The sequence below is a fragment of the Pomacea canaliculata genome, linkage group LG5 (genome assembly GCF_003073045.1).
Source record: "Pomacea canaliculata isolate SZHN2017 linkage group LG5, ASM307304v1, whole genome shotgun sequence".
Classification (NCBI taxonomy): domain Eukaryota; kingdom Metazoa; phylum Mollusca; class Gastropoda; order Architaenioglossa; family Ampullariidae; genus Pomacea; species Pomacea canaliculata.
Genome location: NC_037594.1, coordinates 28,414,604 through 28,442,563, shown reverse-complemented (window position 1 = coordinate 28,442,563; position 27,960 = coordinate 28,414,604). Strand labels below are relative to the sequence as shown.

At 43.8% G+C, this 27,960-nt stretch overlaps 2 protein-coding genes across 2 annotated transcripts; both read left to right on the top strand.

The window, feature by feature from the left end:
- The first annotated feature begins 229 nt into the window (after nt 1-229).
- Nucleotides 230-4,022, top strand: LOC112564553 (von Willebrand factor-like). The gene is made up of 8 exons (XM_025239442.1): nt 230-402; nt 747-805; nt 1,006-1,401; nt 1,786-1,933; nt 2,190-2,302; nt 2,519-2,669; nt 2,950-3,181; nt 3,386-4,022. The coding sequence occupies exons 1-8, from the start codon at nt 357-359 to the stop codon at nt 3,810-3,812; spliced, it is 1,572 nt and encodes a 523-aa protein (XP_025095227.1). The 5' UTR covers nt 230-356; the 3' UTR covers nt 3,813-4,022.
- A 24-nt stretch (nt 4,023-4,046) lies between these two features.
- On the top strand, nt 4,047-22,639 carry LOC112564797 (hemocytin-like). The gene is given in 34 exon segments (XM_025239871.1): nt 4,047-4,227; nt 4,835-5,005; nt 5,378-5,524; nt 6,075-6,205; nt 6,455-6,886; nt 7,011-7,404; nt 7,633-7,751; nt 7,753-7,940; nt 8,286-8,371; nt 8,714-8,776; nt 9,302-9,540; nt 9,688-9,816; nt 9,819-9,941; nt 10,233-10,380; nt 10,621-10,950; nt 11,078-11,493; nt 12,210-12,383; nt 12,626-12,761; nt 13,199-13,542; nt 13,927-14,077; nt 14,344-14,418; nt 14,688-14,978; nt 16,922-17,112; nt 17,573-17,668; nt 17,826-17,973; nt 18,816-18,938; nt 19,150-19,196; nt 19,365-19,474; nt 19,660-19,745; nt 19,989-20,098; nt 20,259-20,342; nt 20,719-20,853; nt 21,366-21,417; nt 22,097-22,639. Coding segments are annotated over 34 exon segments (5,964 nt in total). The 3' UTR covers nt 22,411-22,639.
- The last annotated feature ends 5,321 nt before the right edge of the window (nt 22,640-27,960 follow it).

Below are 27,960 nucleotides of genomic sequence, written 5' to 3'. Positions count from 1 at the left end.
TGTGATGGTAACTGTTCAGAACAAGTTAAACGGCATGGATGATAAGCGATACAACGATACAGTAATTATTATTCAGATATTATGTAACGATACGTGAACTTGTCGGTAACTAGTTTGTGTGACACATCACTTATATGATCAATGGATGCTAGCCAGTAAAATTGTAAACTTTCATTTTGAAAGTAGCAGATTCTTCTTCAATCATGCAGGTGCCGAGGTGTGTCCGCGACCAGCCAATCCTCGCTTTGGGCAGATCACGTGCACAACTCAAGGTGAGGATGTCGTCTGCACGGTGACCTGCTCGCCCAAGTTCATCTTCGAGACGGATCCTGCTTCTGAATACAGGTGTTCTGCAGATGGCACCTGGACACCAGCAAAGGACACCATCCCCAACTGTGTCCATCGGTGTTCGCTCAAAGTTGTTACTCAGAGGAGTTCTTAAGGGGAGATAAATGTTTAATGAAATAAAGTAAACAAGATTGAGAACTTCACTCGCCCAGCGAAATTTCAGAAAAAAAATTTACTCCTCCTGATATGATTTACGTTTACTTGCTCTTTTTTTCTCTCTTCCACTCGCTTTCTTTCTTTTCTCTCTCTCTCTGCCTCTTTTGCTACCAAACAGTAGGCTTCACAGTCCCAGCCTTGGCCAAGAGTAGGTGTAGGCTGTACATGTTTCATTTTAAGCGTGTTAGAAAGTTTAACAACGTGTTTAATAATGTGTTAAATAATCTGAAACACTTATTTTCAGATTTTGACTCCATCGATACAACACCTTCCAGTGGACTTCTTCCAACTGGCAGCACAGGTGAGGCATTTACTCTTTGGATACCTCAGATATATGCTTGCGTGCATTAAAATGTATGTGTATCTGAGAGAACACGAACGAAAAGGAAAGAGTGATAGGCAGAGAAATAGAGAGAAAAGGCTGAAGTTTAGATTGAAGGTAGAGAAAGTTCTGGAAGAAGCTGTATGTGTCCTGTGTCAATGTGATTTTCGATACGACAGTGCATCCCACGGTTCCCACTGGAGCCATGTGCACGGTGTGGGGTCAGGAACATTACCGCACCTTCGACAACAACGTCTACACCTTCATTCGGCTCGTGCGAGTACCAGCTGGTGCGGGACTGCGCGCTGAACACCTTCAGCGTCAACGTCATCAACGACCGCCACTGCGACGGCAGCGCCCCCTGCAAGCGCGAGCTGGACCTGTACCTGGGATCGAGTAAGGTGTCCCTCCGCCAAACGGCCAATGGGCTCCAGGTCACGTGGGACGGAACCCCTCATTCCGTGCCTTTCTCCAGAAGCGGGACCGTCTTCCAGCAGGTCGGCAACTACCTCACCGTGCAAAGTCCGCTTGGCTTCCTCATCAAATGGGACGGCAAGGAGTCCATCTTTTTCAGAGTATGTCGCTTGCTTGGTTGGTTTCTGGTGAAATGTTAATAGATTTTCAGAACAGGTTTTTAGTGAGTATCTGTAACATTCAGAAAATTTACAGTTCCAAGTGCCTACAAAAATTGTTTACTTAAGCGAAGCAGCAAGTTTCTGTGCAATAATGAGACCTGTAAGGTGCAGCTCGATGAAAGTTAATCATCATTTGTAATTTGCTCTCTAACCATCAAATGTCCACAAAAATTGTTTTTTACTGTGCTAAATTTAAAAGTAACAAAAAAGAACTGTAACTCCTTCTACACAAGAACAATAACTTTCGTTATTTCGTTAAAGATGCTAGCCTACAAACTGATAGTGACTGACAGTCTGTAAAAAAATTCATTTTCTTCTTTGAAGGCGTCAGCAGATCTGAAAACCAAAACTTGTGGTTTGTGTGGTAACTACGACGGCGACCCAAGCAACGACTTCACAACAGCTTCCGGCTCTGTCGTCACGTCAGCGGCTGCCTTTGGCTCCAGCTGGAAAAAGACGACTGTTGGCGCCAGTAAGGACATCATCGTCTTCGTCTTCGTTGCTGTTGTTGTTTTCTTCGTCGTTGTCAGCAACTCTACAACATATAATTAATTCTTCTTTAAAGTAATAGTGAAAATAGCTTCCACAATCGGGTTTCGAATTTCTTCTTAGTACCCTGAGTTTCAGAAGTTGGGAGGTGAACAAGTAAAAACGAAGCAAAAAAAATTATATTATTATTTTAGTGTAAATGTGGTATTGATACCATTGTCTCTCCTAACATCTCTTAGCTCCTTGCCCGGATGCTGCTCAGGCTCAGACTTGTGATGCAGCCAGAAGTCACCGCGCTGACCTGCGCTGTGGCCAGATTCTCAACGACAATGCATTCAAGGCATGCCATGCTGTGAGTCCACTGCACCACTCATTGTTATTACAGTCAAAGACTCTTTGGCAAAATATATCGTCTACACCCTTCAGCATGTTCCTAAGTTCGTGGTCGTCTTATTTCTCCCAAAGTTACTAATTGGTATGATGAGAAATACACTCTAAGGAAAATTATAAGAAGTTACTAGGGTGTTTGGTATACATCAGACATTCGTTATTTAAATGTCATGAACAGACTATCGACCCCAACATGTTCGTGGAGGCGTGCAAGTTCGACTGCTGCGCCCTGGACAGCAACCCGTGCACGTGCAAGTCCATGGAGGCGTACTCACGTGCCTGTATGGATGCCGGCGTCAGACTTGCTTGGAGACGAAACAACCGATGTCGTGAGTAGCTTCCCCTGTATTGATGACAGGCTAGAGGTTCTAGAATGACGGTCCTATACATCTACAACAGCACTGACCAGCTTTGTTTCTAGCTACCCTAGTCCACCTATTGCAATCCCCTCATCGACAAATTTCATTTTTCTTTTGATTTTCTTTTCTTGTTTTAGGGTTGTTTTCTTCAAATAGTTTAGCTCTAAACGATGCAGATATTTGCTTCCTAATCTTTGAGAGTGTAAGGTTGTGTAATATAAAACTTACTGATCGAAAAACTTGACTTTAGCTATCAGGTGTGAAGGGGGAAAGATCTTCAAAGAGTGCGGCAGCGCATGCACACAGACGTGCAGCAGCCCCTCCCACACCTGCACCGACCAGACCTGCGTGGACGGCTGCTTTTGCCCTCAAGACACCGTAGAGAATAATGGCCAGTGCGTCCCCGTCGACCAGTGCCCCTGCACCTTCGGCAACCAGACCTACTCCAGTGGCCAGACCATGCAGCAGGACTGCAATACCTGGTATTCAGCGAGTAGAAACTGTAGTCATCTCGACCTCTTTCATTGTTTCGCTCGAAAATTTATTTTGCCAACAGTGCTGTACTTTTTCTGTTCAGTTAAACTCAGTTCACGAAAGTGTTCCAATAGAAGATAAGTGCTTGATTTCTTGTTGGTTTGTCTCTCTTCGTTTTCTCTTCATAAGCATGAACGGTGTTTTTCTGACAGCACGTGCGGAGCTGGCAAATGGACGTGCACCACAAAGAAATGCGAGTCCACCTGCTCTGCCACCGGCGACCCTCACTACCAGACGTTTGACGGCACGCGCTTCGACTTCATGGGTAAGTGTTCCTACTACCTGATCCACGATAAGGACTTCGAGATCATCGTCGACAACATCGAATGTGGACACGATGACGCCGCTTGCACCAAATCGTTGTCCATCAACATCAATGGCCAGTCTATCAAGATGGACCACAACCACCAACTGTTCGTCAACGGCCGGGAGGTTACCAGCCTGCCATACGAAATACCTGGACTGAAGATCTACATGGTGTCATCGCTTTTCATGAAGGTCTGTCTCAGAGATAGATATTTAAACAATGAACCCTCTCCATTTTTTAACTGCCACAAACACTTCATTATAACGAAGTAAAGTAAATTTATAGTATATCCACTTACTATTGTTAGTGTTGCTTAAGAGAATCAGAAACCTAACTGAAAGAAGATTTAAGAGACCTCGCCGGTCCTCGACTTGCAGGCAGAATTTTCCAACGGCATCTACGTCTTGTGGGACGGCCGCACGCGCGCTTACGTCACCGTTCCACCGTCGTTCCGCGGCCAGACGGCGGGCCTGTGCGGCACCTTCGACGGCATCCAGAATAACGACATGCTGACGCCGCAGGGCGTCTACGAAACGAACCCCAACGCCTTCGGTAACTCGTGGAAGACCGAGACCCGTTGCGCCGACATGCCGCTGGTGACGCCGCCCAACCCGTGCGACAGCAACCCGCAGCGCAAGCAGCAGGCGCAGGAGATGTGCTCCAAGCTCAAGAGCAGCGTCTTCAGCCGTAAGTTTCCCAGCTACGTCACGATGACGTCATTCGAGTCTGGGATAATGCTTCGATGACGTCATTAGTGAATTTCTAGGATGATGCTCGATGACGTCATTCGTGTCTGGAATGATGAGGCCTCGATGACGTCATTTATAAGTGTCCTGGAATAATGCTTCGATGACGTCATTCATAAGTTGCTGGCCATCTCGGTGATACGTTCCTTGGGCTATTTCTGTCTCGATGACGTAGCTTTACGTTTATTTGCTATTTCTGAGTTGACCTCAGTTGTCGTAGGTCAGCAGCGTCTGGTCACGCTCTCTGAACGCCTTGTACCTGGCCTCGCAATTTGTGATCACAGTTAATTAATTACCTATAATTTAGAATATCGAAATCACCAAGTTTTCCATGATCTACCAGATAATTAATTTTTTTTTGTTATAAAAAAAACTTACACTAACTCTGAACATAAACCAGAAGTATTTTGCCTTTTATGAATTTTTTTAATTGTCATGTTAATTTTCAATGCTTTTTGATTGATTTCTCTGAGGTGTTGTATGGGGTCAATGACGGGAATGTCACTCTTGTCCATTTTACGTCACGTTGGACAATCCTCTGTGTGCAGCATGCCACGACGTAGAGGACGTGGAGGGATATTTTGACGACTGCATGTACGACATGTGCGCATGCACGGAGAACCTCAAGGATTGCCTTTGTCCCACCCTCGGCATCTACGCCGACACTTGCGCCTCCAAGGGTGTCAAAATTAACTGGCGCTTCCAGATTCCGGACTGCAGTGCGTGATGTCATTGTTTGTTGTGACTTAAAGGGCTCAGAAAAATGTTATGTCATTAGCAGATTTATTTAATGATGTTTGTAAAGTACATGTCAATTTTTTTAAAATTAATTGCAGCATCAGTTTTAAACTACGCACTTAATCAGTATTTCTCCTCTGACATATAAACTTTAAAAATTCATTATTTTCATTACTTTAAAAGACAGGAGGGAGGTAGATAATTTTGATAAACTTCTAAAAATTAAAAAACAGCTTTGTGCTAACAAAAAGTGATCTGTGAATAGCATTCTAGGGAGACATTGTGCAACAAGAAATGACGCTGAAGTCAGTCCTCTCCCTTGCATAAGTAGTTCTCCCTTGTTGTGACGTCAGTGCTGGAGTGTCCGGGAGGTCAGACGTACCAGGTGTGCGGTAACCCCTGCGAACGCACGTGCCGCAACATCGCCAATGGCGACACCTGTCAGGCCGACTGCGTGGAGGGCTGCAACTGTCCGGACGGCCAGACACTCAACGACCAAGGTGTGTGCGTGGACATCGCGCAATGTCCCTGCATCTTTGGCGGCCGGCAGATGGCGGCAGGCACCACCACCCTCAAGGGAGCTGAAATCTGGTGAGAAAACAATAATAAACATAAACAAACGAATTTCCTTCTCTTCCTTTATTAATACACAAACTCTGGTCACTAAAATGGTCTTTTTTCTTTATTTTTCTCTTTCTTTCTTTCCTCTTCTCTTTTCTCTCTTCTCCTTAAGTGGGAGATACGTCAATGGCGCGAGTTGGTGCCCGTCAGATTATTATTATTTGTGCACGTGTAAACTCATGTATGTACCTGTTTATAGCTCTTTGAAATCCAAGACAATTGAAGGCAGGACGGTGCTGTGGTTGTTGCAGTCACTGCACCTCAGCCCAGTGGGCCTGCTCGCAGCTGACCTTTGACAACCCCCTGCCCACCAGCCTGACCCCCATCTGCCAGGAGAACAGCGAGTACATGGAGTGCGCCTCCAACTGCCCGCGGACCTGCGACAACATGAACGAGGAGAGCGTCACCTGTGACGTCACCGGGTGCAAGGCCGGGTGCGAGTGTCTGGAGGGCTTTGTGCTGGAGGGCAACCGGTGCATCAACGCCTCCTCTTGTCCCTGTCATCACGGCGGGGAGACGTATCAGGAGGGGGATGTCATTGCTATGGACTGCAATCAGTGGTACGACAATCGAAAAAATATTTTGCCCTAGTCCTTACATATTTCATAACCGCATATGTCATTTCGTTTCATGTTTTCGAGCGCACATCCTCTCCCTCTCTCACTTAATACTTAACATTCACTGTCTCCCTTTATTTCTACCTTTGTTACCATTACCTCTGTACCTTTGCCTGTCACGTGGGCATGTAACCGTTCTTCCCTGGAGACGCCGGGTATCGAATCAGCAGCATTTTCTTTACATGTCCTCAGCACTGCCGCAGCAGGAAGTGGGTGTGCGAGCAGAACGCCTGTCCATCGGTGTGCAGCGCCGTGGGCGACTCCCACTACACGACGTTCGACGGACGTGACTACCAGTTCCAGGGCAGCTGCGACTACGTGCTGGTCCGCTCCAAAGACGGCAGCGACACCCCGTTCCAGGTCACCACCGAGAACGTAGCGTGCGGAACGAGCGGGGTCACGTGCTCTCGAACCATCCAGATCACTGTGGGCAAGTCCGGCACTCCTTCCTTCTACACCCTGCAGCTGGTCCGCGGCCAGTCGGTCAAACCCGACCCCGGCTCGCCCTTCACCGTCCGCGAGGTGGGCGAGTTCGTCTACATCGACACGCCTTTCGGCCTCAGCATCCAATGGGACAAAGGCACGCGTGTCTACGTCAGACTGACAACGGATCACCGAGAAAAGGTATCATTCAAAGCCTTCGATGGTTTTTTTTTTTCTAAAGCAACTTTAAGATGAAACTTTTAATCACACAGGGGATAAAGTTTAAGTCTCATAGCCTGTTGACAGGTCAAATTGTTCTTTCCAGGTCGAAGGTCTCTGCGGCAACTTCAACGGCATTCAGAAGGACGACTTCACCACGCCGCAAGGTGGCATGCCAGTCGTCAAGTCGACAGAGTTCGGGGACAGCTGGAAGCTGCACTCTTACTGCGCCCCGTCGCTCGAGGTGACGGACACGTGCCTACGTACGCCGCAACGCAAGACGTGGGCCCAGAAGCAATGTGATATCTTGACCTCTGACCTCTTCCAGCCCTGCCACGTCGTGGAGGACCCCACCAAGTACAAAGAACGTTGTGTGTTCGACGCCTGCGCCTGCAACAGCGGTGGCGACTGTGAATGTTTGTGCACGGCCATCGCCGCCTACGCCCACGTGTGCGCCAGCAAAGGGCGACTCATCAACTGGAGGAGCAAAGACCTGTGTCGTGAGTAGCAATCACTTGCTTCCTTAGTCACATCCACAGTCTTTCCTACTCTACACTAACTGTTAGTCTTCGCGACAAAACTTACAACAAGCTGTTTAAATATTTTATATGTTTGTAGTATCCTTCGAAGATTAAAATAGACTGTGGACAACTCTTGGACCCTTAACGTGCTCCCCAGCTGTTGATAAAGGAAAACCTTTCTTTAAATTATCATTTTTGTTTTTTCAGCAATTCAGTGTGAGCAGTGCGAAGCATACAACCCTTGCATCAGCATCTGTCCTAAGAAGACTTGCGACAATCTTTTGAACTATGCCAGCCTGGCCGGAGACTGTCAGAAGACGCAAGGACGTCTGTCTGGAAGGATGCGACTTCAAGTCATGTCCTCGTGGACAGGTGTACGCCAGCCTGGAGAAGCCCCTTACCTGTATACCGGAAGCCCTGTGCAACACCCCAACGTGCAAGATCAACGGCAAGACCTACAGAGAAGGAGAGCGTATCCATGACGACGAGGCCTGCAATCATGCCTGTGAGATATGGTACGTGGAACTAAGTGAAGTAATGTAGGTATTCCTGTCCTAAAAATTTAGTGTCCATCGCATTTTTCCGAGACTTCCAGGATTTGGAGTTGCAAAGCAATTTTTTAAAATACATTTTACTTCTTTACCAAAAATCACAGACACAGAGACAACAGACCCGGACATTAATTGTACTTTATGTAAAAAACATAAGAAAACCTTGTTAAGGTCTATTTTTATGCAACTTACAACTAACACGTGTTTGAAACACCATATTTTAAGCAGTTAATGTAATTTGCCTTAGAAGTCATCAGCGTTAATTAAAACATTTGGAAGTGAGACTGAGACCATTCCATTCTTTCGCAGCAACTGCCGCAATGGCGACATAGAACACATCAGCTATGGACCATGCGAAGCTCTTGCTCCAACGCCTGCAACGGCAGGAGAAGGACGTCAGTAAACTTTGTATCCTGTTGTTTTCTTTCACTTCCTTTCTCCTCCTTTCACAAGGTTGATGATTATTATTATGAGTCCAGAGAAACTTGTTCCTGTTTCCTGGCGATGTATGTGCGGAACATAATAAGTCTTTTTGTTTGTTTTTAATGTTAATAGTTATGCCATTGTGTTATTCCTACAATTTTCAATTTTTTGAGGTGGAGGGCGAAGAGTGCATTAAAAAGAAAATTAATGTAAATGGATGTAAATGGATTAATGTAAATGTAAACACGCCGTTCTCGTACAAACCAATGTTTTATTATTTTCTCATAAACTCCCATGTTCATTGTGACTTTCAGGACGAATACCAAGCCTCACCCCGGAGCCAAAGCCCCAGTATATTCCAGCTGTGCGCACACAGGGTATGGACTATGTAATATATAAATAATTTTATCACAGTAAACGTAAAGAGTGTGAAATATAATCAAGTAACTTCAGTACAGACAGTAATCAGAAGATGGAATATAATCAACGAATTTCAATACATGCAGACAGTAATCACAAATGATTATTATGGAGATGCGGGTGAAGGAAAGGGGTATGGAAGATTGGAGGAATATTACATAACACATTTCGAAAAAGTATACATCGTTGAATCTTCGCTTAACGTCTGACTTTCTTTATTACTTGTTATTTGTCATAAACAATGGGACACCGATACTGTGTTCAACAATAGCGAGGTCTTTTTAATATCATCAGGATCTTTTTTTACAACACAGGGTCTCTTTGATAACATCATTCTAAGCTTCTTAACAACACACAAGACCAGATATATAACCATTGTTGGCAAAGAATCTCTCTACTCATTCCGTTTCTAGACTCTTCTGTCTAGAAATATGCCAGAAAAGGTGGATATAGGGCTAGATATTGTAATATTCCATATGCAGGAGCCTGTGGTCCACTGAGACGTTTGACACCTGCGCTTACACCTGTGATGACGTGTGCGACTTCGTGGGGCGGTCAGCTGGGTGCACCAGCACCAACACCCGAGCCTGCCTACCCGGATGTCGAAACAGAAATGACACACGGGTCATCAGCTGTCCACCTGGCGAGAAGCGGGTTGACGCCAACACTGTGTGCCGCCAGCATGTGCACCTGCCTGAAGCCAGACGGGACCATGGCGAAGGTAATCAGTCTTAATAACTAATATATATATAATAACTATGTATACATAACTATCGATATATCATTGATGGTTTATAATACAATGCTACCATGGTACTGTTGGCGATGGGTAGTTGATGCGTTTTTTTGTCTGTTGGTGGCGTTGCAGCCTTTCGAGACGTGGAAGAACCCAGAGGACTCCTGCTCCGACTGCAGCTGCTACAACGGAGCTGCACTGTGCACGCTTCACGACCCAGCATGCACCGCGGCACCCAGCGGCCACCCGACACCCGGCCCCGCTACCCTCCCTGTCTGCGGTGGAGCGCCTGGATGAACTCGGATAAACCTACTTCCGGCAGCGGTGACGTCGAGAGCATGGCGTCACTCATGCATAACCACGGCTTTTGTGCAAATCCCTTGCAGGTGAGAGACTTCGCCATGCTGTTAGTTTTTAGCTAGCGGCCATGCAACTTTCATGATCTAGATGTGATGAAGTGGTTAATATCAAAATTTATTAATGTATGCTCTTTTCGTACCGGTTTCATCCAGATATATTGTGTTAATGGATGATTATTAGCTCTTTGTTGCTTCCAGTAATTATAATAATAAGATTTCTGATAACTAAACAAAAGGTGAACCGCAGAGAAATGTCTCGATGACCATTTGAGCAAGATCGTCTGGAACTGCTACCCAAGTGTTGTCTTTTTTTTCAAGATCGAATGCAGGAACGCCGATACCCGAGAAGCTGTCAGCATTGGGTCAAAGGTCACATGCAACCTGCAGTCTGGCTTGACCTGTAACAACGCCGACTTCGGAGGGACATGTGCAGACTACGAGATCCGTGTCTACTGCCCTTGCGATGGTAGGTGAAGAGAGAAACAGTGAGTTGTGAGGACGGTGAGTAAAGATGGAGAAAGAGAAGGAAGCTGTGAGTATTTTTGCTAAATTATTTTTAAAAAAATTTCTTATCGGATGGCATTAAAAATATTTTTTATCTCTCTAACTGTCATTCATCTGTTTACCTCTCTATCGGTCCATTTGAGTTCCTCTCCAACAATCGGTGTCATTCTCGAGCTCGATGTATCTCAATGATCGTGTCTAGGAAATGTGACAAGTCCTGACCACAGCGAACCCACACCAACACACAGTCCGCGAGGCGAGTGCACGAGCAGATGGTCGGAGTGGACAAACAGGGACGACCCTCACTCCGGTGCCGGGGACAGCGAGCGTTGGATGCTGGAGGAGCTGACGACCTTCTGTCCCGGTGGGAGGATCACGGACATCGAGTGCAAGACCATCAACGACATCGAGTACTACAGCAGCGGCGAGACGCTCACCTGCACGGTGGAGACAGGTCTCATCTGCCTCAACACCGACAACGACCCCATCGGGTGCAACGATTATCAGATTCGATACAAATGTTCCTGTGGGCGTAAGTGTCCAGTATTTGGTTCTTCCTATCCTTGAATTTATCATCAACTGTCTTTAAGGAGGTTTAGAGAGGCTGTTCCGTCTGCAACTTCTTTGTTTGATGATGATGTTGCTTTTCTTTTCTGTAGCTTCTATCACCAGGGATGAGGAGCCAACAAACAGCCCGCAAAGGAAAGAACCACTGAAGTGTGGCTGGACTGAATGGATGAGTGGACACACACCAAACAATGCAGGGGAAGAGGAGAAGATGTCAAACCTGAGAAGCCAGTTTACATTTTGCCCCTCGGAGGACATCACCGCCGTGGAGTGCAGACCTGTGGGCGCCCAGCACGTGGAAGGTGACATGGGGGATCCGTCTGTCTGCGACATCAAGTACGACGGCTACCTGTGTCGCACGGAGGACCTGCACGAGGGCCACACCTGTGCCGACTACGAGGTTCGCTTCCTGTGTGAACCACGATATGTGGACTGCTCCAAAAACACTCCTAACCCTTCACCTGCCGACCTTGTCACACCTGTTTCCTGCAACACCCTCGAGCAAGCAGTTTGAGAATATCAGAGAACCGATATACACAGGTAGGCTTAAACTGTTTTGCACAGAAGCTGGACTTAGCGATTTTTAATAAAATATATTTTTATAAACACTGAAAAAATATGGAAAAATTGTCAGATGTCTATGTATATGGAACGAAAATAGTCTAGACTGATATTTTTTAAATGCTAATCAAATACACAGGTAAGAAATAAGGAAACAGGAATGAAACAGCAGTGTCTGGAAATGAAGTTAAATATAAATGCTTTACTAGAATTTTTAATATTTCCCGTAACATAAATACGATAAGAAAATTGTAGAAAGCATTTAGAAATTTAAAAAGCATATTAATGATATTAAATGACATTAAGGTGGACAAATGAAGAAAAAGAAAACTTCAACAGTATCTTTTTACTTGTTTTGAGATTTTTTGAAAAAACTTTTATTCTAGTACGTAAATGTTTTCATATAAAACAACACTCAATAAATATTTACATGCCAGTCTTTTCCTATTTTCATATTTGGAAATATTTTTAATGGTCCAAGAAGCTCCTGTCAATGCGTGTTGTTGCTAGTGTGCACGGACAGCATGAAGGAGGAAGTTCCACTTGATGTCTCCGACTCCCAGCTGCGGGCTTCCTCCTCCCTCTCTCTCTTCACCTCCTCCTCCCGCTCGCGAGTCTCTACCCCCCAGGAGGGAGTGCAGGCGGGAGGATGGCTTCCAAAAGGTCAACGACAACAACCAATGGCTGGAGATCTTCTTCTCGCGACCAATGACCGTGGCGGGACTGGTGACGCAAGGCCGTGACGGTTACCCGCAGTGGGTGACGCAGTACAAGCTGATGTACTCCCTCGACGGCATCGTCTACCACAACTACGAGGAGCGTCCAGGTGTGGCCAAGGTAAGTCAGTGGAATTGTGATGTCATAGTTGTAGACACTTCTTCTCTTCGGTTTCAGTTCCTACTCTCATTATTATTATTTTTTTATTTTTATTTTTATTTTTAATTTTTATTATTATCATTATTATTATTATTATATTATTATATTATTATTATATTATTATTATTATTTATTATTATTATATTATTATATTATTATTATATTATTATTATATTATTATGCAGTAGACTATTCTGCGACAGGTGTTTAACGCCAACACTGACTCTTCGACCCAAGTGCGCCAGATGCTGCAGCCCGTTACAGCTCGCTTCTTCATGGTGCAGCCTGTTGCCTGGCATGGGTCCATCGCCCTCCGTGTCTCCCTCCTGGGTTGTCGGGGTGAGCAGCCATTCAAGACATTAAGCTTACCTTCTTCTACCTCTTCTCTTACGCTATACACCATGTTCTTACTTTGTTGATGTCTACAATCATTGTCATCATCCGCTGCCTTCGTTCACCCCCATGTCGGGAGTTTCTCCTTCCATCGAGGGAGTCAGATTTTCAGTACAGCCCACATTTATTTTCAGCTGCTGCTGTAACCGCAGTGCCAACAGCTCAGCCGTTCTTGAAACCAACTGCCATGCCCAACCAGACATCCCAGGTAGTCTTTATGTCCATGTCTCTGTCTCTTAGTGCGTCTCTTACCTGTAAAATTTGTTCTCAGAATCTAGCATTGGTCCTTGTCATCGGAAGACAAATTTATTTTAATTTATATTTGAATGTTCGTCCAAAAACTTCTTGTGAACTTTTATAAGCATACGAAAATGTTTGTGAAGACATTTCGTCACCTACCACGTGTCACGTGTCCCCAGTGGTCTGCACAGAGGAGATGGGAATGATGGCGGGCAAAATAAGAGACGACATGATCTCCGCCTCTTCGTCACGTGACGCTGCCCACTCCCCGCAGACTGCGCGCCTAGGCGGAAGCGGAAGCTGGATGCCGTCACGTGACGACGTCAGCCAGCACCTGCAGATCGACCTGCTCACCCCACACTACGTCACTGGAGTGACGACCCAGGGTCACGCGACGGCCCCGCTGTACGTCAAGAACTTCCGGGTCCTGTACTCCGCGGACGGCGTCAACTGGAATGTCTACCAGGAGGTGAAAGACGTGGACAAGGCAAGAACATGGACTTTGTATTCTCCATCTTGAGATCCGAGTTAGGAGAGAACAAAAGCACGTCCAGTGTAGATAAAAGCAAAGCTATTACCATTGCTTATCAACTAAAATTTTTACATTAATAAATATTCTCGAGTGTTCTATGTTATTTACACAACTTATGTCTATTGCTTTGCTCATGGCTTAATCATCAACTTCTAAAAACCTGTTTACATTGTGTAGTAAAGCTGACAATAATTTGCACAAACCTGTGACTTTCGACTTTATTGATAAATTACTTGTTTAATAAAAAACATTTGTTTTTAAATCACATGCAAGAAGAGCTGAAGATTGCACAATGTTTAGTCGCTGCAATTTCATTTTGAACATTGCGACTGATTCCAGATGTTTGAAAGTAATAAAGATTCCATGACCCCGGTGACCAGCATGTTCCAGCATCCTATAAGAGCCAGGTACATCCGCATCAACCCCTTGTCTTGGGAAGGTCGCATAGCACTCCGCATAGAGCTACACGGATGCTTCGAGGACTACCCAGGTAAGCGAACTAAACAAAATCATGCATCATACTTTGGAAGATTACAATCAGAGTCCGAACTCTATAAAGCAGTCTCAGTTCCACGTATGTAGTTCACTATTAAAGATGTACTGAACTGTTAAAGGTTTTCGTTTTAAAGTTTCCACCAAAGACAGTGAAAGTTTCTCACAAAATGAGTTTAAATGCCGTTGTGGAAATTTGTTTTCGCTGTTGTTTTCTAGATGTTTGCTTGTATGAACTCATTAAATATGAAAATGTTTTGTCAGCTGCCCCTACTTCAGCAACACCAACGGCTGCACCAACTGCTCGCTCTATGCCCACTCCTTCAACAAATATACCAGGTAGCTTTGCAGAAAATATATATGTGTTTAAAAAAACTAGCTAATATACTACCATAACATCTGTTGGTGTATTTTAAGCGTTAAGGATGACGACACTATGTACACAGCAAACATGAACAGATTACTCATTCTTTGTAAAACAATTTCAGGTTTTGAATTTTTTTCCAGTTGTTTGGATATCCTCTGATTTTTTTCTTTCCTGTGCCCACAGCTAGGTGGGAAAGGTAATTACAAGAGGTGTCTAAGTCAAGTCTTACTTTCTTCCGCAGATGGCTGCATCAAGTGGGACGCCTGGGTGGACACTCACCAACCCGGACTGACCTCACGAGACGACTTCGAGCCCATCGACAAGGTGCGAGAGGTTTCACTGACGTGCAGGGACCCGCTGACCATCCAGTGCCGCACGGCCACTGCTGACCACACCATGGCCGCTGCCACCGGACAGTCCGTCCGATGTAACCTGTGGGACGGACTCCTGTGTCTGGCCGCAGACGTCAAGGAACAGTCCTGCTTCAACTACGAGGTTCGCCTGGGCTGTGTCAGACAGACTGCTGACTGCCGTGAGTGCCGACATTTTGTTTGTTTGTTTGTTTGTTTGTTTGTTTGTTTGCTTGCTTGTTTGTTTGTTTGTTTGTTTGTTTGCTTCGTATTTTGTCACAAAGTGAAATCAATCACTTACCTTGCCCCAATAATTATTGTCTTCGTTTACAAATTGACTCTCGAGAAACCAAAACAAGGAAAAGGTCTAAGCTTTTTTTTTTTTTTTTTTTTTTTGAAAGTAATTTTCTGTGCATGCTTTATTTTTTTCGTTGTTAATAACCAAAATCCGTTCGATTTTACTTTCGTCTATTTTTTTCATTATTATTCCTTTATTTCTCATGTAATTTCCCAGCTTCTAGATTAACACGATCCTAGGCATTCTGACCTTGCGCTTCTAGGTGACTTTAAATTTCAAATTAACTCTCCTTTCAATCATGATGTAAACCCTCTGAAATCACCTCTACCCAATCTCAAACTGGTACAATTCATTCAAAAGAGCCATCGACTGGTTGATTTTGCATGAAGACAAGGACTGACCTATCCATGATCTTTCTGTCCGACACGCTAATGTCTGGCGATTTTCTAGTCTCCTTTCACCTGATCTTCAAAGGAACTCGTCCCCTCCCGCAGCTTATCCTACATTGATCCCTCCGCCTTCAGAGCAGGATGTCTCTAGACATGTTCCTTTCTCTATCCGCCATGTCCATGATTGCCCCTCTGCCCCATGATTCACCCTAAGATCAAAATTGCGGACAGAACACGGATGAATTCCGGTAGAGATTTTTTTCTGCGACTCAGGAAGATCACAAAGAACTTGATCATTTCTGAAGAGATTAAACAAGAAGCTAGAATAATGTTCGTCTGCAAGGATTCGTTTCGGACTGTGGACCAAATATTAAGCAAGCTTCGCACCCGCCATTATCTCTTGAATGCAGTGTGAGAGTTCATCTTCCTTGAGCTTCGCAGGATCAGTGACCTCCGACCCTTTCTGTCAGATTCTGCCTCCAAAAAGCTCGTATTAGCTTTTGTGTTGTCTCGGCTGGATTACGGCAACTCTATTCGTTGATCTTCCTAACCGCTTACTTGACAAGCTTCAAAGGGTGCAAAATAACGGTGGTCGTGTTGTCTTCCAAGCGGATCATGCAACAGTCCTCCGTGAACTTCAGCGGAGTCCGAGCTTGCTTTGATTACAAGTCCCACACACTGCTGCCATTGTCTTCACGGTCCTGTCCCATCATGCCTGTCTGAACTCCTGACGCTTGCCACCAGAGTCAGTCTCTTTGATCTCTTGTATTGCCGAGTAACCACGATGGCTTCCCGAGATGGTCAAGCAGACGAGTCTTCTTGTGACGTCAGTCTCCTTATGACGTCATACACACAGGAAGTGTGTGAGGTCATTGCGAAGATTTGACGTCATTTTATTGTATGACGCACTCTGTGTGTAAGGCTTGTAAGGCTCTGTCTGTCGGAAACTGATGAAAAGACAATTTTGAATCTTTTCCATCTTTTCGTGGCAATCGGGTGCAGCACGTTCTCGAGGCATGGTTGTCACTATGGAAACCACACGTCATAGGGTCACGTGACGGAGAACGAGACTTCGTGGAAGCAAAAAAAGAGTCCCGTGTCATTTCTCTTATTAAACACAACATTCTACTAAAAACCTTCAACGTTTTCCACATGAACACACATATAAATAGACGAGATTCACATTTATCCTACTCTTTACGCCATTCTAAGCAGTTTTATTTTGCCTTAGAATCCCTTTAAGTGGTTGTTTGTTTCGCCAGTCTGTTTCAAAAAGTAAAATCATTAATATCTCATTTTACAATGTTTACTTTAAACTATATTTACACTTTTCGAGGAACACTGAGAATGGGAAAGTCTCAAACACGTTCTCAAACAATAATTAGACTTGATCAGATGTGATTAATCGATTGTTAATGACTAACCAACCAATCTTCAGTGTCGCAAGTACCGACGGCAGCACCGACAGCGCATCCCACCGCGCATCCTACATCCAGCGCGATGCCATGCTACAGCGGCCTTGACCTGACCTCTTGCCCTCCTTCCTGTCCGGCGGGTCAGTACTGTGACGGCGCGACATGCGTGACCCGCAGCGAGTGTCCTTGTCTGGTGGACGGCAAGATGCTACGGGTCAGTGGAGTTTAATTGGATGTAAAAATAGTGTCTGGCTGGAAATTTTCTAGTCAACTCTTTTGACATTAAAACAGATCCTGATTGGGTGTATTTTTAAACACTTTGTCTCCGTCGTATTGATTGGAGGTTGTGTAAAGGTTTCTGACATATCTTGTACGACTCCATGTACAGAATGACATCAGCGAAATTAATAATTACGATTAATTTTGAGTAGTTTTCTACAAAACATGGTGCATAATACCTATTGGGCTGAAGCTGTATTGTGCTCGTCATTACTGTACACAGGATGTTGAGGTAAGCTCGATGGTCAACTAGGATGTCAAGGTATGTTTTCTCGGCTAGAACAACATCAACCCCTGTTGTGAAGTGGATTGTTTTGTTTATCCCATCTCCCTCGTAAACAAAGAGTCGTCATTTTTATTTTCGTTTAACGGCATCTTGTGTTGTATGACGACAGGCTCGTGATGTGGCAACCAATGGCAACTGCGAGACGTGTCAGTGTCTGAATGGCGAACTTCGGTGTCTGGCGAAGACCTGTGCCACCTGTTCTCAGGTACTTTTCTACTTGAAATAAGAAATTGATGATCAAATTAAATAGAGACAATGATATCTGGCAAGAATCTTTGAGTTGTTGTAAGCCCTATAGTGCATTCAAAATTTCATGCTAAATGTGCTCAAGTGAAAGGTTACTTGTACACTTTCGGCGACAGGGTATGGCTCTACTGAACAAAAATACCTGCAGATGTGAATGCATCAGATGCAGTGACAGCGAGTTTCAATGTGGCAACGGTCAATGTTTACCTCTGGCCGCTAAGTGCGATGGCGTCATTGACTGTCAAGAGGATGAACTCAACTGCCGTAAGTTTTGTTCCTTTGAATTTTTGTAAATGTGGATACCCGCCTACTGGTTGCACACCTTGCTCACACCTGTACACCTTGCTCACACCTGTACACCTTGCTCACACCTGTACACCTTGCCATCATATTCTCTACTCCACATCCCTACTCCATATTGTAGGTGGACGGTTTCATCACACAGCGAAGGCACAGCATGGTGACTGCATCATCGACTAACACAACACATCGGAGTCCAAAAAGAAATTTTCAACAAAGATAATAAAGTCTCTTTTCTAAGAAAATGAAAGTGTCAGAGCATTGTACCAACTGTGAATATTAAGAATATTTTTATTTCCTATCCGGGTGGGGAGTGGTCACGGTGGGGAATATTGAACGAGGTTTCAGCTGTAATCCTTGTTAATGGATTTGTGGTTTTTTAAAATACCGAATAGAGGCACATTTTCTAGTGTTTTTACCCTTTGTAAATATTTTACTTGCTGCTTAACTTCAGTGTGTTTTTATTTAAATGCTTTTAATGTAAAGATTTAAAGGCGGTCTTCGAGACATTTGGAAGTAAGAGGCTGCACGCCGAGAAAACAATTGGAAAAAAGTCGCTAATTTAAAAGATAATTGAAAACAAAATGTGCAAGCCCATGCTTTGCCTCCTTTGTTTTTTAGTTGCGTTTGTCACTCACTGTTGGTCTGTGCGACTGTCTCCCATTTGCACATATATATTGGTGTGTTTGAGACTTGGTAAACTTGCAATGTTGGTCTTCATGCACTATTTCAACTATGATAAAGAACAGTTTGAAAGATAGCAATACTTAGTTTACCTTCGCTTAAATTGATGTCTACTCTTACAGTGACAAGACCTACCTTCATCCCACCAAGCCTGACACCTACATCGGGAGGACAGGCAATCCCCAGCGCTCGTCCTGACAGCCATCTGGTCCTCCATCCCTCACCTCTTCCTAGAGATAACTCCAGTAAGCTACATGCTCATTACTAACAGCATTTTCAATCCTAGACGAATATTTGTTACTAGGATCGTCTGTCTTATTTATGCTTTTTTTATGAAGTGATTAAAAAGCTATTATTATATTTAGCATGTGAGTATCCCATGGTATGTATCTGTACTTATGTACATCAATGGTTCAAAGCGGATTGTCCACAAAGATTGTTTTTGCATCTGTCTAGGTTGCCCAGCTGTCTGTCCTAAATATTCCTACCCATCGTGTCCTGAGGTGAGAAACTTACTGCTGCATTTTCTTCATTTTTTGCATGTTTGATTGTGTTTGCTTCCGTTCAGGTGTGCAGCCATAAGCATTCCTTGTAGGTGTGGGCGAAATGTTCTCTCATAAATGTTGTGGGGGAAAAGGTGGGGAGAACGGATGGATGATTAAACTAAACAGATTTTATCCACACTCATACATGCATATTTAACAAACCTATTCGTGTTTGTTATAGGGAAACCAAGTTGTGGAAATTCTCTCAGAGTGCAGCTGCACCAAGAAAGCTTGCAGTAAGCATAAAACACTTTTCTCTTCCCTCATCCTGCACTTCCGTGATGCTTGTTTACACCAATCTATTTGCGCAGTTGTTAGATAAATATTTTGTTGTTACTCTGGTGATCAGTCACTTGTGTCCAGTATTGTCTCCAGTGTGTCACCAGCTATAAACATCAAACTCTTTCATCTCATCTTTCAGTGATTACTCCTCTTCCCTCGACAACACCGGCGCCAGCAGCTGTGTGTCGACATCAAGATGGCGGGCAAACAGAAAAATTATACAATGTGAGAGCGAACTCTTTTGTTTCTTTATTTCTTTTCCAGCTTTCTAGACAATATTTTATTTAACTGTTTACGATAGTTGTCACAATTTAAAACTGTATCCATCGAATGAAATCAAGCAAAGTTACACTTTGGTTGAATATCACTGGAAATTAAAGATGATTTTGATTTTTGATAGGACTTGGGAAAATAGGATTTACCTTGTCGATCTTCTATTTTTTAATTTTATTCTTGTTTTATTTGAAGGTGGGAGATACATGGTCAGAAGGACCGTGTGTAAACTGTACTTGCATTTTCGGAAACAGTGGGCTAGCAGAGGTTTCCTGCTTGAGACAAGAATGTTCTCCTGCAAAGAGGTAGTTATCCTTTTCTTTCTTTTTTCCTTTTTTATTTCTGTCCTTAATCAATCGCTCAGATTAATGTCTGAGAAAGAGAACTAGATCACTATGTCATTATTTAATTAATCAATCGTCATCCATGTTGTGGGACTGACTTTGGCCTGTTGTCTGGGTGCAGGGAGAAGTTCGTGTCAACTCTGCTAACCAGTGTTGCGGAAGCTGCCAGGTACCCGGATGCTTGTTCAATGGCACCGTCTACAAGGTATAGTCACGAGACCTGCTTTCTATGCTAAACATAAGGAGAGTTGAAAGGCATTTGACTAGATACTAATGATTCAATAAGTAAAGCTGTCTTGACCGAGTGCCTGTGACAGGCAAACAGAACCTAGACTCATCATTTCTGTTGACATGTGTATAGTGTATGCTGCCATAGTATAAAGCTTTATCCACTTAGATAGCCGCATTTGAACACAGATTTTCTGTTTGATGTGTGATGACAAAAGTAGATAATGACATAAGCCAGTCCCGCTGCCTCTTTTCCGCACTTGCCTGATGGAGGCGAGTGAATGTTGAGCACTTTCGGATTATCTCAGAGGTTCGAGCCATGACCATGTTGTGACCAGTTGTCATATCTACAGGCCGGCCAACCCATGCCCTCCTCCCGCCCCTGCTACACCAAGTCCTGTGAGCGAGACGACAAAAAGATTGGCTACGTCATCCAGGAAACGAGAGTTCGATGTAAGCCCCTCGACGATGTGCAGCGCTGCTTCAACGTGAGTTATCTTTCTCTTGGTTAATAATGTCTTTATTTGACGACTATTGACACTCCTATTGTCTCTCTTAGCACGCAAAGGAAATGGCTTAAGAGCATATACTTATTTTGAAATAAGTTCTTAGCTATGTAATGTTCGAAAACTAAATTCATGAAGTAGCTATGTATTGACATTTGTGATCTGGTAGTCGACTGTGGAGAAATGCTGCCGGTTCGAGGCTTGCTAGTGCCAGTATCTGGATATTCCCCAGCCCACACATCATCTACTCAACAGAGATGAGTACTTGTCTTTACCAAGAAAGTTAAAACGAAAAGACGATGGGGAAAAGGTTGAGTTTCAATGTCCTCATGCCGTACCTTAGACACGATGAACCATCACGACCATCAGGCTGTGGGATGCTTTATCTTGTACCTCTTTGGCCTAAATTTAGATTTAACTTATAATATTAAAGGCATCCATCTATTGATATGAAGCTATACAGTTGACCTAAGTGGATGGTTTTCACTTGGCAGGATGTTCCCACCTACGATGAGTCCGGATGCTGCTTGACCTGTGCGCCAAGACGTGAGTTGTTCGTCCAAAGACCCTACTCTTCCTTTACTTTTCTCAACGCTCTTTTTCAATTTTCCATTTCCTTGTTAATCTTTTCATTTTAGCAGACATTTTTCTACCTAGGAAGCTAACAAGTATCGGCAATCCTTCCATCTTAAGATTTTATTAGATTTCACACTACCCCGGTAATGCACTCCTGTAAGGTCGTGGACAGGTCAGGAATATCATTTTTCTACGGCTTTCTGAAATATTCAGGGGCTTCTGCTAGATTAGGGAAATGTTAGTTACTGGCATTAATCATTTTTATTTAGCTTTAGTTATAGCAACATGCACTCGTGCCACGAAAAACATCAATATTTATGTTCTTTGTGGGCAAAGAATGTGATAGCTCTTCTGCTTCCATGCGTTAAAGGGCAATGGATGCTAAAAAGCAGAAATTGGTTAACCCACTTTATTATGGGGTCCTGTTGAGGGGTTTAGTTTCTTTTTTTCAGTTTTCTTCTACTCTTGTGTTCTTTGAGAGTGGAAAGGAAATAGTCGCCGAACACTAGCGAGGGCGCTTTAAGTCAAATATATTCTTACACAAACTTGCACGCATACATACAACCACGAGTGGACTTGCTTGTATTGTCCACGAGGATGGTAAGGATGAAGAAGGTACAGTGACCTATCCCTGACCTCTTGCTTCCAGACCTGATAGGCAACGCCACCGACCTGACCTGCACCACATGCAGCCCGCAGCCCACGTATGCCTCCCCTGATGACACCATCGGTCACGTGAAGGTGCGCAAGTCTGACGGAGTTCTGTGCAGCAATGCCGTGGCCCTCACAGGTCTGCAACAATGTCAGGGGCAGTGCGGCGCCAGCGACGACACGTGCAGCTGCTGTCGCCCCACCGTCACCACGCGGCGCCACGTGCCGCTGCGCTGCGACGACGGCAGCAGCATGAAGCACAGCTACGTCGTCGTGCACGCCTGCCAGTGCGGGGCTTGCGGTGGTGAGTGATGGAGAGAGAGAGAACCTGCCTCCGCATCCAGCGCTCGGCTTGCGGATCATCCCTCGTCTAAAAATCACGTGATGACGTGGAGGATGTGTTTGATCATGAAATGTTAGAAACTTTTGCTCCTCACTTTGGGGTAAAAAAAAAAAACATGGTGTCTCTCACTAAGCATGAGCGAGCACAGCCTTTATCTTTCTGATGTTTCTGAGCAAAGAAATAAAGATAAAAGTCTGCTGTTGTTTGTTGTTTTATTTATTTATCTTTTATCTTGATTGTTTAACACTGATTGGTTTTTTGACTGCTTTTATTTCTGTCTTCCCTGGCTTTCCTTCCTTCACATTTTGTGGCTGTCAGCTTTTATGCCTGCTCTTGATTAGTCTTTTGGTTTATCTTTCCGCTGCGTTGTTCTCATCCTTTCATCTTATTTCCCCGTTATCTCTTTTTTTTTCTTTCCTTTATTCACAGTCTTATATTTTTCATTGATTCTTTTCTTTCTTGTCATTATCTGATTCTCTTCACTTTCCATATTATTCTTTATTGTTTTTCTTTCTTTCTGTCCACATCTCTCTCTCTCTACACAAGCACTCATGAGCATAAGCTCACGCTCACCTAACCGTAAGGACTACGCATGCGCAATGGCGTCCCTTGTAGGGGAACATACATTTAATCACTCAAAGATCTGCCACTTCAATTTTCAAATTCGTTTCACGGGTTCATTCTAGTTAATAATTGAAAATGTTCTTCTCGATTACATGGCTCCAGCAGGTCAGGCGAGCTGTGGAGTCGACAGACAGCTCAAAAAGCGGCCGCCATGGAATTAAATTAACTTCAGGACAACTGCAAGCAGCCATGCCTCGCTTGAGAGCTGAAAGTTTTTCACACACGCTTTCACAAATTATTTATCAGCTTAAAATCGAAAGATGTTAGAATGTTGCCAGTTGCCAAAAGCATCAGCAGAAACCAAAAATATCTTGGCGGAAAATTATTTATTGGGATTTGTCGAGTGAACTTGATGCGGTGGCGAAAAATTGCAAAGTCCTAGACCGCAGAAAAAGTGTAAAGCCTCTTGTGTCTTGGTTTTTAGCTAAAGGATGTCTTTCTCCGGGGTAATTAAGAAAATGCTTTTAGAGAGATGAAAGCTGATTGGCGACATGCCTTCTCGAAAGTGTACTTAGGTAATCTAAAGCTGAGCTAGACTGTAAAATTTTTGGGTTTTTTTTTTTTTAGAAATTTCACTTGACGACTGAACGTTTTTGTCCAATATCATTATTTCACGCACTATACTCTCTTAACAATCTCTTTTTAACAAAATTCTCTAGGTGGCTCATATGAACATACGATACAATATTCTTACTTTAGATATTTTGACAGAGCTCGCAGGTTAGGAAGTGTTCGGATCACTTCGAACGCCTCCACCCCGAAGGGCAAAGTAAGACGATACCCCATTAAAATCTCCAAAAAGCTGATGGAAGTGATAAACTGTGTCACACGTAAGAACGCTTTACAATGCACTATAAATAAAGGGATTTTTCACAAACAGAACTGTCAAAACCTCAGTGACTTATATAGAAACTGTCTCGAAGAAGGCAGACGGGAACCATGTTTGAAAACCAGACAAAGAAATCGACGGCTTCAGCTTTCTTTCTCACAAATGGCGGACAAATATTTACTCTTGACACTGGTAGGTCTGATGCTGCTGCTGCTGCTGCTGCTGATGATGATGATGATGATGCTGATGCTGATGCTGCTGATGATGATCTCCCGGTCCCTGTGGAGGCAAGGTCCATTACACTTCCGGAATCTACATGCAGTCTGCATGCCACCGGCCTTGTTTTGGTCCATTGGACATTTCTATTCAGTCCATCCATGGACGTGTACAGGTGGACTGCTGTCTGTCTGCCGAGACCAACGCTTAGCCTCTTGCGAAGTTCTCCACTGTTAGTCTCAGCGAGCCTAAACCATGAATGTGACTAAACCGGAAGCCTTGTATAAACCTGCCTCGTTTTAGTAGTTAATCTGAAATGTGAATAAACCGGAAGCTTCGTACGAACCTGCCTCGTTTTAGTAGTTAACTGGAAAAAAAATCGCTTGCCAGCAATCCAATAATACAAGTTCATGAATCCATCGACTCGCTAGTGGCTTGGAGAGCGCATGCGCTGACATCACAGGTCGACGAAACCCGAGAAAAGCTTTGTCACTTTTAAGTCGTTAAATTTTCATGGATCGGCTGTTGGGGTTAGGGCTGGGGAGTGTCACTGCACAAGTTGCCCTTTTTCATAACATTTTTTGACATTTCTGTAGGATGAATGTCGGATAGTTCTGTTCAGATGACAAAGGCGTTGCTTTTGTTGATGTTTGTGACTGATTTCAATAGATGGTTTGAAAAATACATTGTTATAGTGAGTCATTTTTTTTTAAAGTCAACATAATTATCATGATGAAAGTGCTGACATATTTTATTTCGAACGTTTTAATTCGCGAATTAATATTACGTGTACTTTTAACAGCTGGAAAAAGTTACTTATTACGAATATCTTGGTCTTCCACTAAACTTTATGTTTAGCCCCAAACTAGAATTGTCAATCCCTTCTTTTTTCTCTTTTCTTTTTTCCTCTTTTCAAATAACGCAAAATAAACAACCAGTGGCAACTGAAGTCCATGAAGTCTGATGAAGCATTAAGAGACATGAACGCTATTATTACACATGGCAAAGGAAATGAAATAAAGAAGAAGAAAATCTGCAAGTTCTGTTGTCATCTATAGAAAGAACCATGCCCAGCCTGGAGCAAGACTAGCAAGAAATGCCAGAAACTGAATCAATTTGAAGAAAGAACAAAGAAGAAGAAACACTTGCATGCTGTAGTCGATGTTCAAAAGGAGGGTCAGAAGAAGAGCAACTGTTAGCTGTAAGTATATCCTGCCCAGATTTGCAAGCGCCAAGGTCTTTTCTAAATTAGACCTTAACAACGCTTATTGTCATGTCCCCCTGGACGAAGATCTAGAAAGATAACAATATTTTAAACACCCCTAGGCCTTACCGCTAGAAGTGCGTGTCGTTTGGAATTTCTGTTATCAGTGAACTATTTTTTTTAAATCCAGTTGTGTAATTCTTAAAGTCACTGGTGTCTCTGATGGCATCATTATCTCCCGTGAAGATCAGAAGACAGCGACCAAGGACCACGATGTAAATCAACATACTCTCGTGGAACTGTGCCGCACTCATGGGATGAAGTTGAGATAAGAGAAAGCAGAAATCCTTAAAAAAAATCGTGGGCTGAAAGAAAACCATTAAAACTTCGAGGCGTTTCTCGAGATGCCACAATTCGTGAACGTTGAAGGCGTTCGTCGACTCGGTTGTTCTCAAAATTTCTGAGAAAAACTGTATACCATTGACTTTTTAGTATACCATCGCGCTGAGTGGCTTAAGGGCAGACGAATATCTGGAGATGCAAGCTGGATGGCAAACAAACAGAACAGCTCATATGCTTGTACATATCAGCACTCTACATGTTGTACACTAACCATATACTAGTGTGTGTGTGTGTGTGTCCCTTCCCTTTTTCTCCAACCTCCTACTCTGGATCTCATGTGGAATTTTTTGTGTTTACGGTCAAATCGCGGACCGGTGTCTCAATATCATGCTTGATTTCATGTTATGGGAAGCCAGCAAGGGTTGATGGGAAAAGAATGTTTTGCTGCCAGTGGTCGATTTTGAAAGTGCGCGAGATAGCCTATCACAATAATGCGATTCCAACAAGAAAAGCTCGACCTACGCCGAGGACGACGATCTGACAGCGAAACACTCTGGCTTCTAAACTGCAAATCGGAATTTGAAACAAGTGATCAATCCAGACCTGGTGTGAAGGGGTGGGGGAGGAGAAAGGGAAGGTCCTGAATCTCCTTGCATTCATATGTACGTGTAATGGCCTACGATGTAAACATAAAAGTCAACTGCTATTTCCAGCTCGTGCAAGCAGCAACAAATATTCGATAAGTGCCGGGACATCACGAGTATTTCGTGTTGCTGTTTGTGGCTTTAAACAGACAATCCTGCGCTCATAGTGTTCAAAGGATTGGCGTAGTCATGATGGACAAGTGGAAAGGGGAGACTACCAAGCGCTGGGGGATGACAGCGTTTTTCTCATTCTGCAATGTATTTTTTTTTTTTTTTTGCCTTTCAAGTGTTTACATGCGCGTGTGCACTCCATTATGTGCTGATTACATAATATTGATTTTTGCCAAAGGATCCGAGGGCAGATAGGACAAAAAAAAAAAAAAAAAAAAAAAAAAAACGAAAATCGCTCGCGCACATCCACAGACTGAGTTGTGCTTTAACATCACGCAAACCGTTGTTACAGAACTCAGCCGTAAAACGAATTGCCTATGCTTCATTTTTTAGTTTGTTTTTGTTGTTTTTGGTGATAGTGATGGTGGTGGTGGTGTTGGTGGTGGTGGCTGTGTTTGTTGTTTGTTTTGGGGTTTTTTAGGGGTGGGGAAGACCACTTCTTTATTGCCTGTTATTTTCCATTTCCTCGTGGATCAGTCGCTGGTTATGAGGATTACATCGAGGAAATGTGGATGGCAGAAGAAGCCTCATGGTAGGAACATTTCCCGGCCATCTAACCTCATTCCCGCTTGTCATTCCCGTGCGGCTGGACGTCTTCAGCCTCCATCTTGTCCCCCAGACGTCCCATCAGCCAAGTGCAAGCAAGGAGGGATAGTGTCCCTCGTGTGTCCTGCTCGTGCTCGGCAGTATCGTGGAATGCTGGAGAAGATTGGAGGTTGGATGCAGTGTGGAGTGTCCTTTGCTGCCAAGCCCCTTCATGCTGCCGCCGGACTTGATGACAAACTGCGGCAATTTCCGCTGCTAAATGTAGCTGTTGACCGTGCCTCCAAATTACCGAGTCCCTGCACTGATCAAACCGTTTTGCCTGGTCGACCACGCCTCACCACAATCTCACCAAATCACATCCACAGAAGGGCAGTCAGCACAACGGATGGTGAACACACTGTTAGAACTGAGACGCATGCTAAAGCGAGATAACTTTGTTGGTGGTTGGAAAAATGGAAAATACAGCCTCAGAAAACCAAAGATTTTCGTCTGACTGGGTTGAGAAGAATCACATGACAGCTATTCAATAATTGTTTTGTGGCAATGACAGAGAGTCTAAACACTTGTTTACAAGTTACAGAATAAAACCAAAAATCCGAAAAGGTATTCTTAATCCATCGCAATGCGAGAAGAATATTATTTATCGTGAACAATATTTAAATATAATTTAATTCACCATAATACGAAAAATACGATTATATTATCGTCATCAACTTACTAAAGACAATTGGATGTAACTTTACCCCAGACTGGTTAGCTGGCAGTAGCTATGTCAGGACATTGTGATATTTGAGAAATATTTCTTGGAGAAGTTGGGGGTTTTTTCCTTTAAAATTCCTCTCTTCATTTTGTTCTTTTCCTCTGAAACAGACTCAAGAAATTCTGGCTTGAATCTGAGCGCAAATGAGGCACAAGAGTGAAATAGCCCCCGGTCCTGAGCCTC

Excerpts from the sequence above, each read along its gene's own strand:
- LOC112564553 (XM_025239442.1), top strand. The coding sequence starts at position 357 with ATGGCACCTGGACACCAGCAAAGGACACCATCCCCAACTGTGTCCA. Across the intron at positions 2,303-2,518 it reads CATTCAAGGCATGCCATGCT|ACTATCGACCCCAACATGTT; the intron begins GTGAGTCCACTG and ends TGTCATGAACAG. Across the intron at positions 2,670-2,949 it reads GAGACGAAACAACCGATGTC|CTATCAGGTGTGAAGGGGGA; the intron begins GTGAGTAGCTTC and ends ACTTGACTTTAG.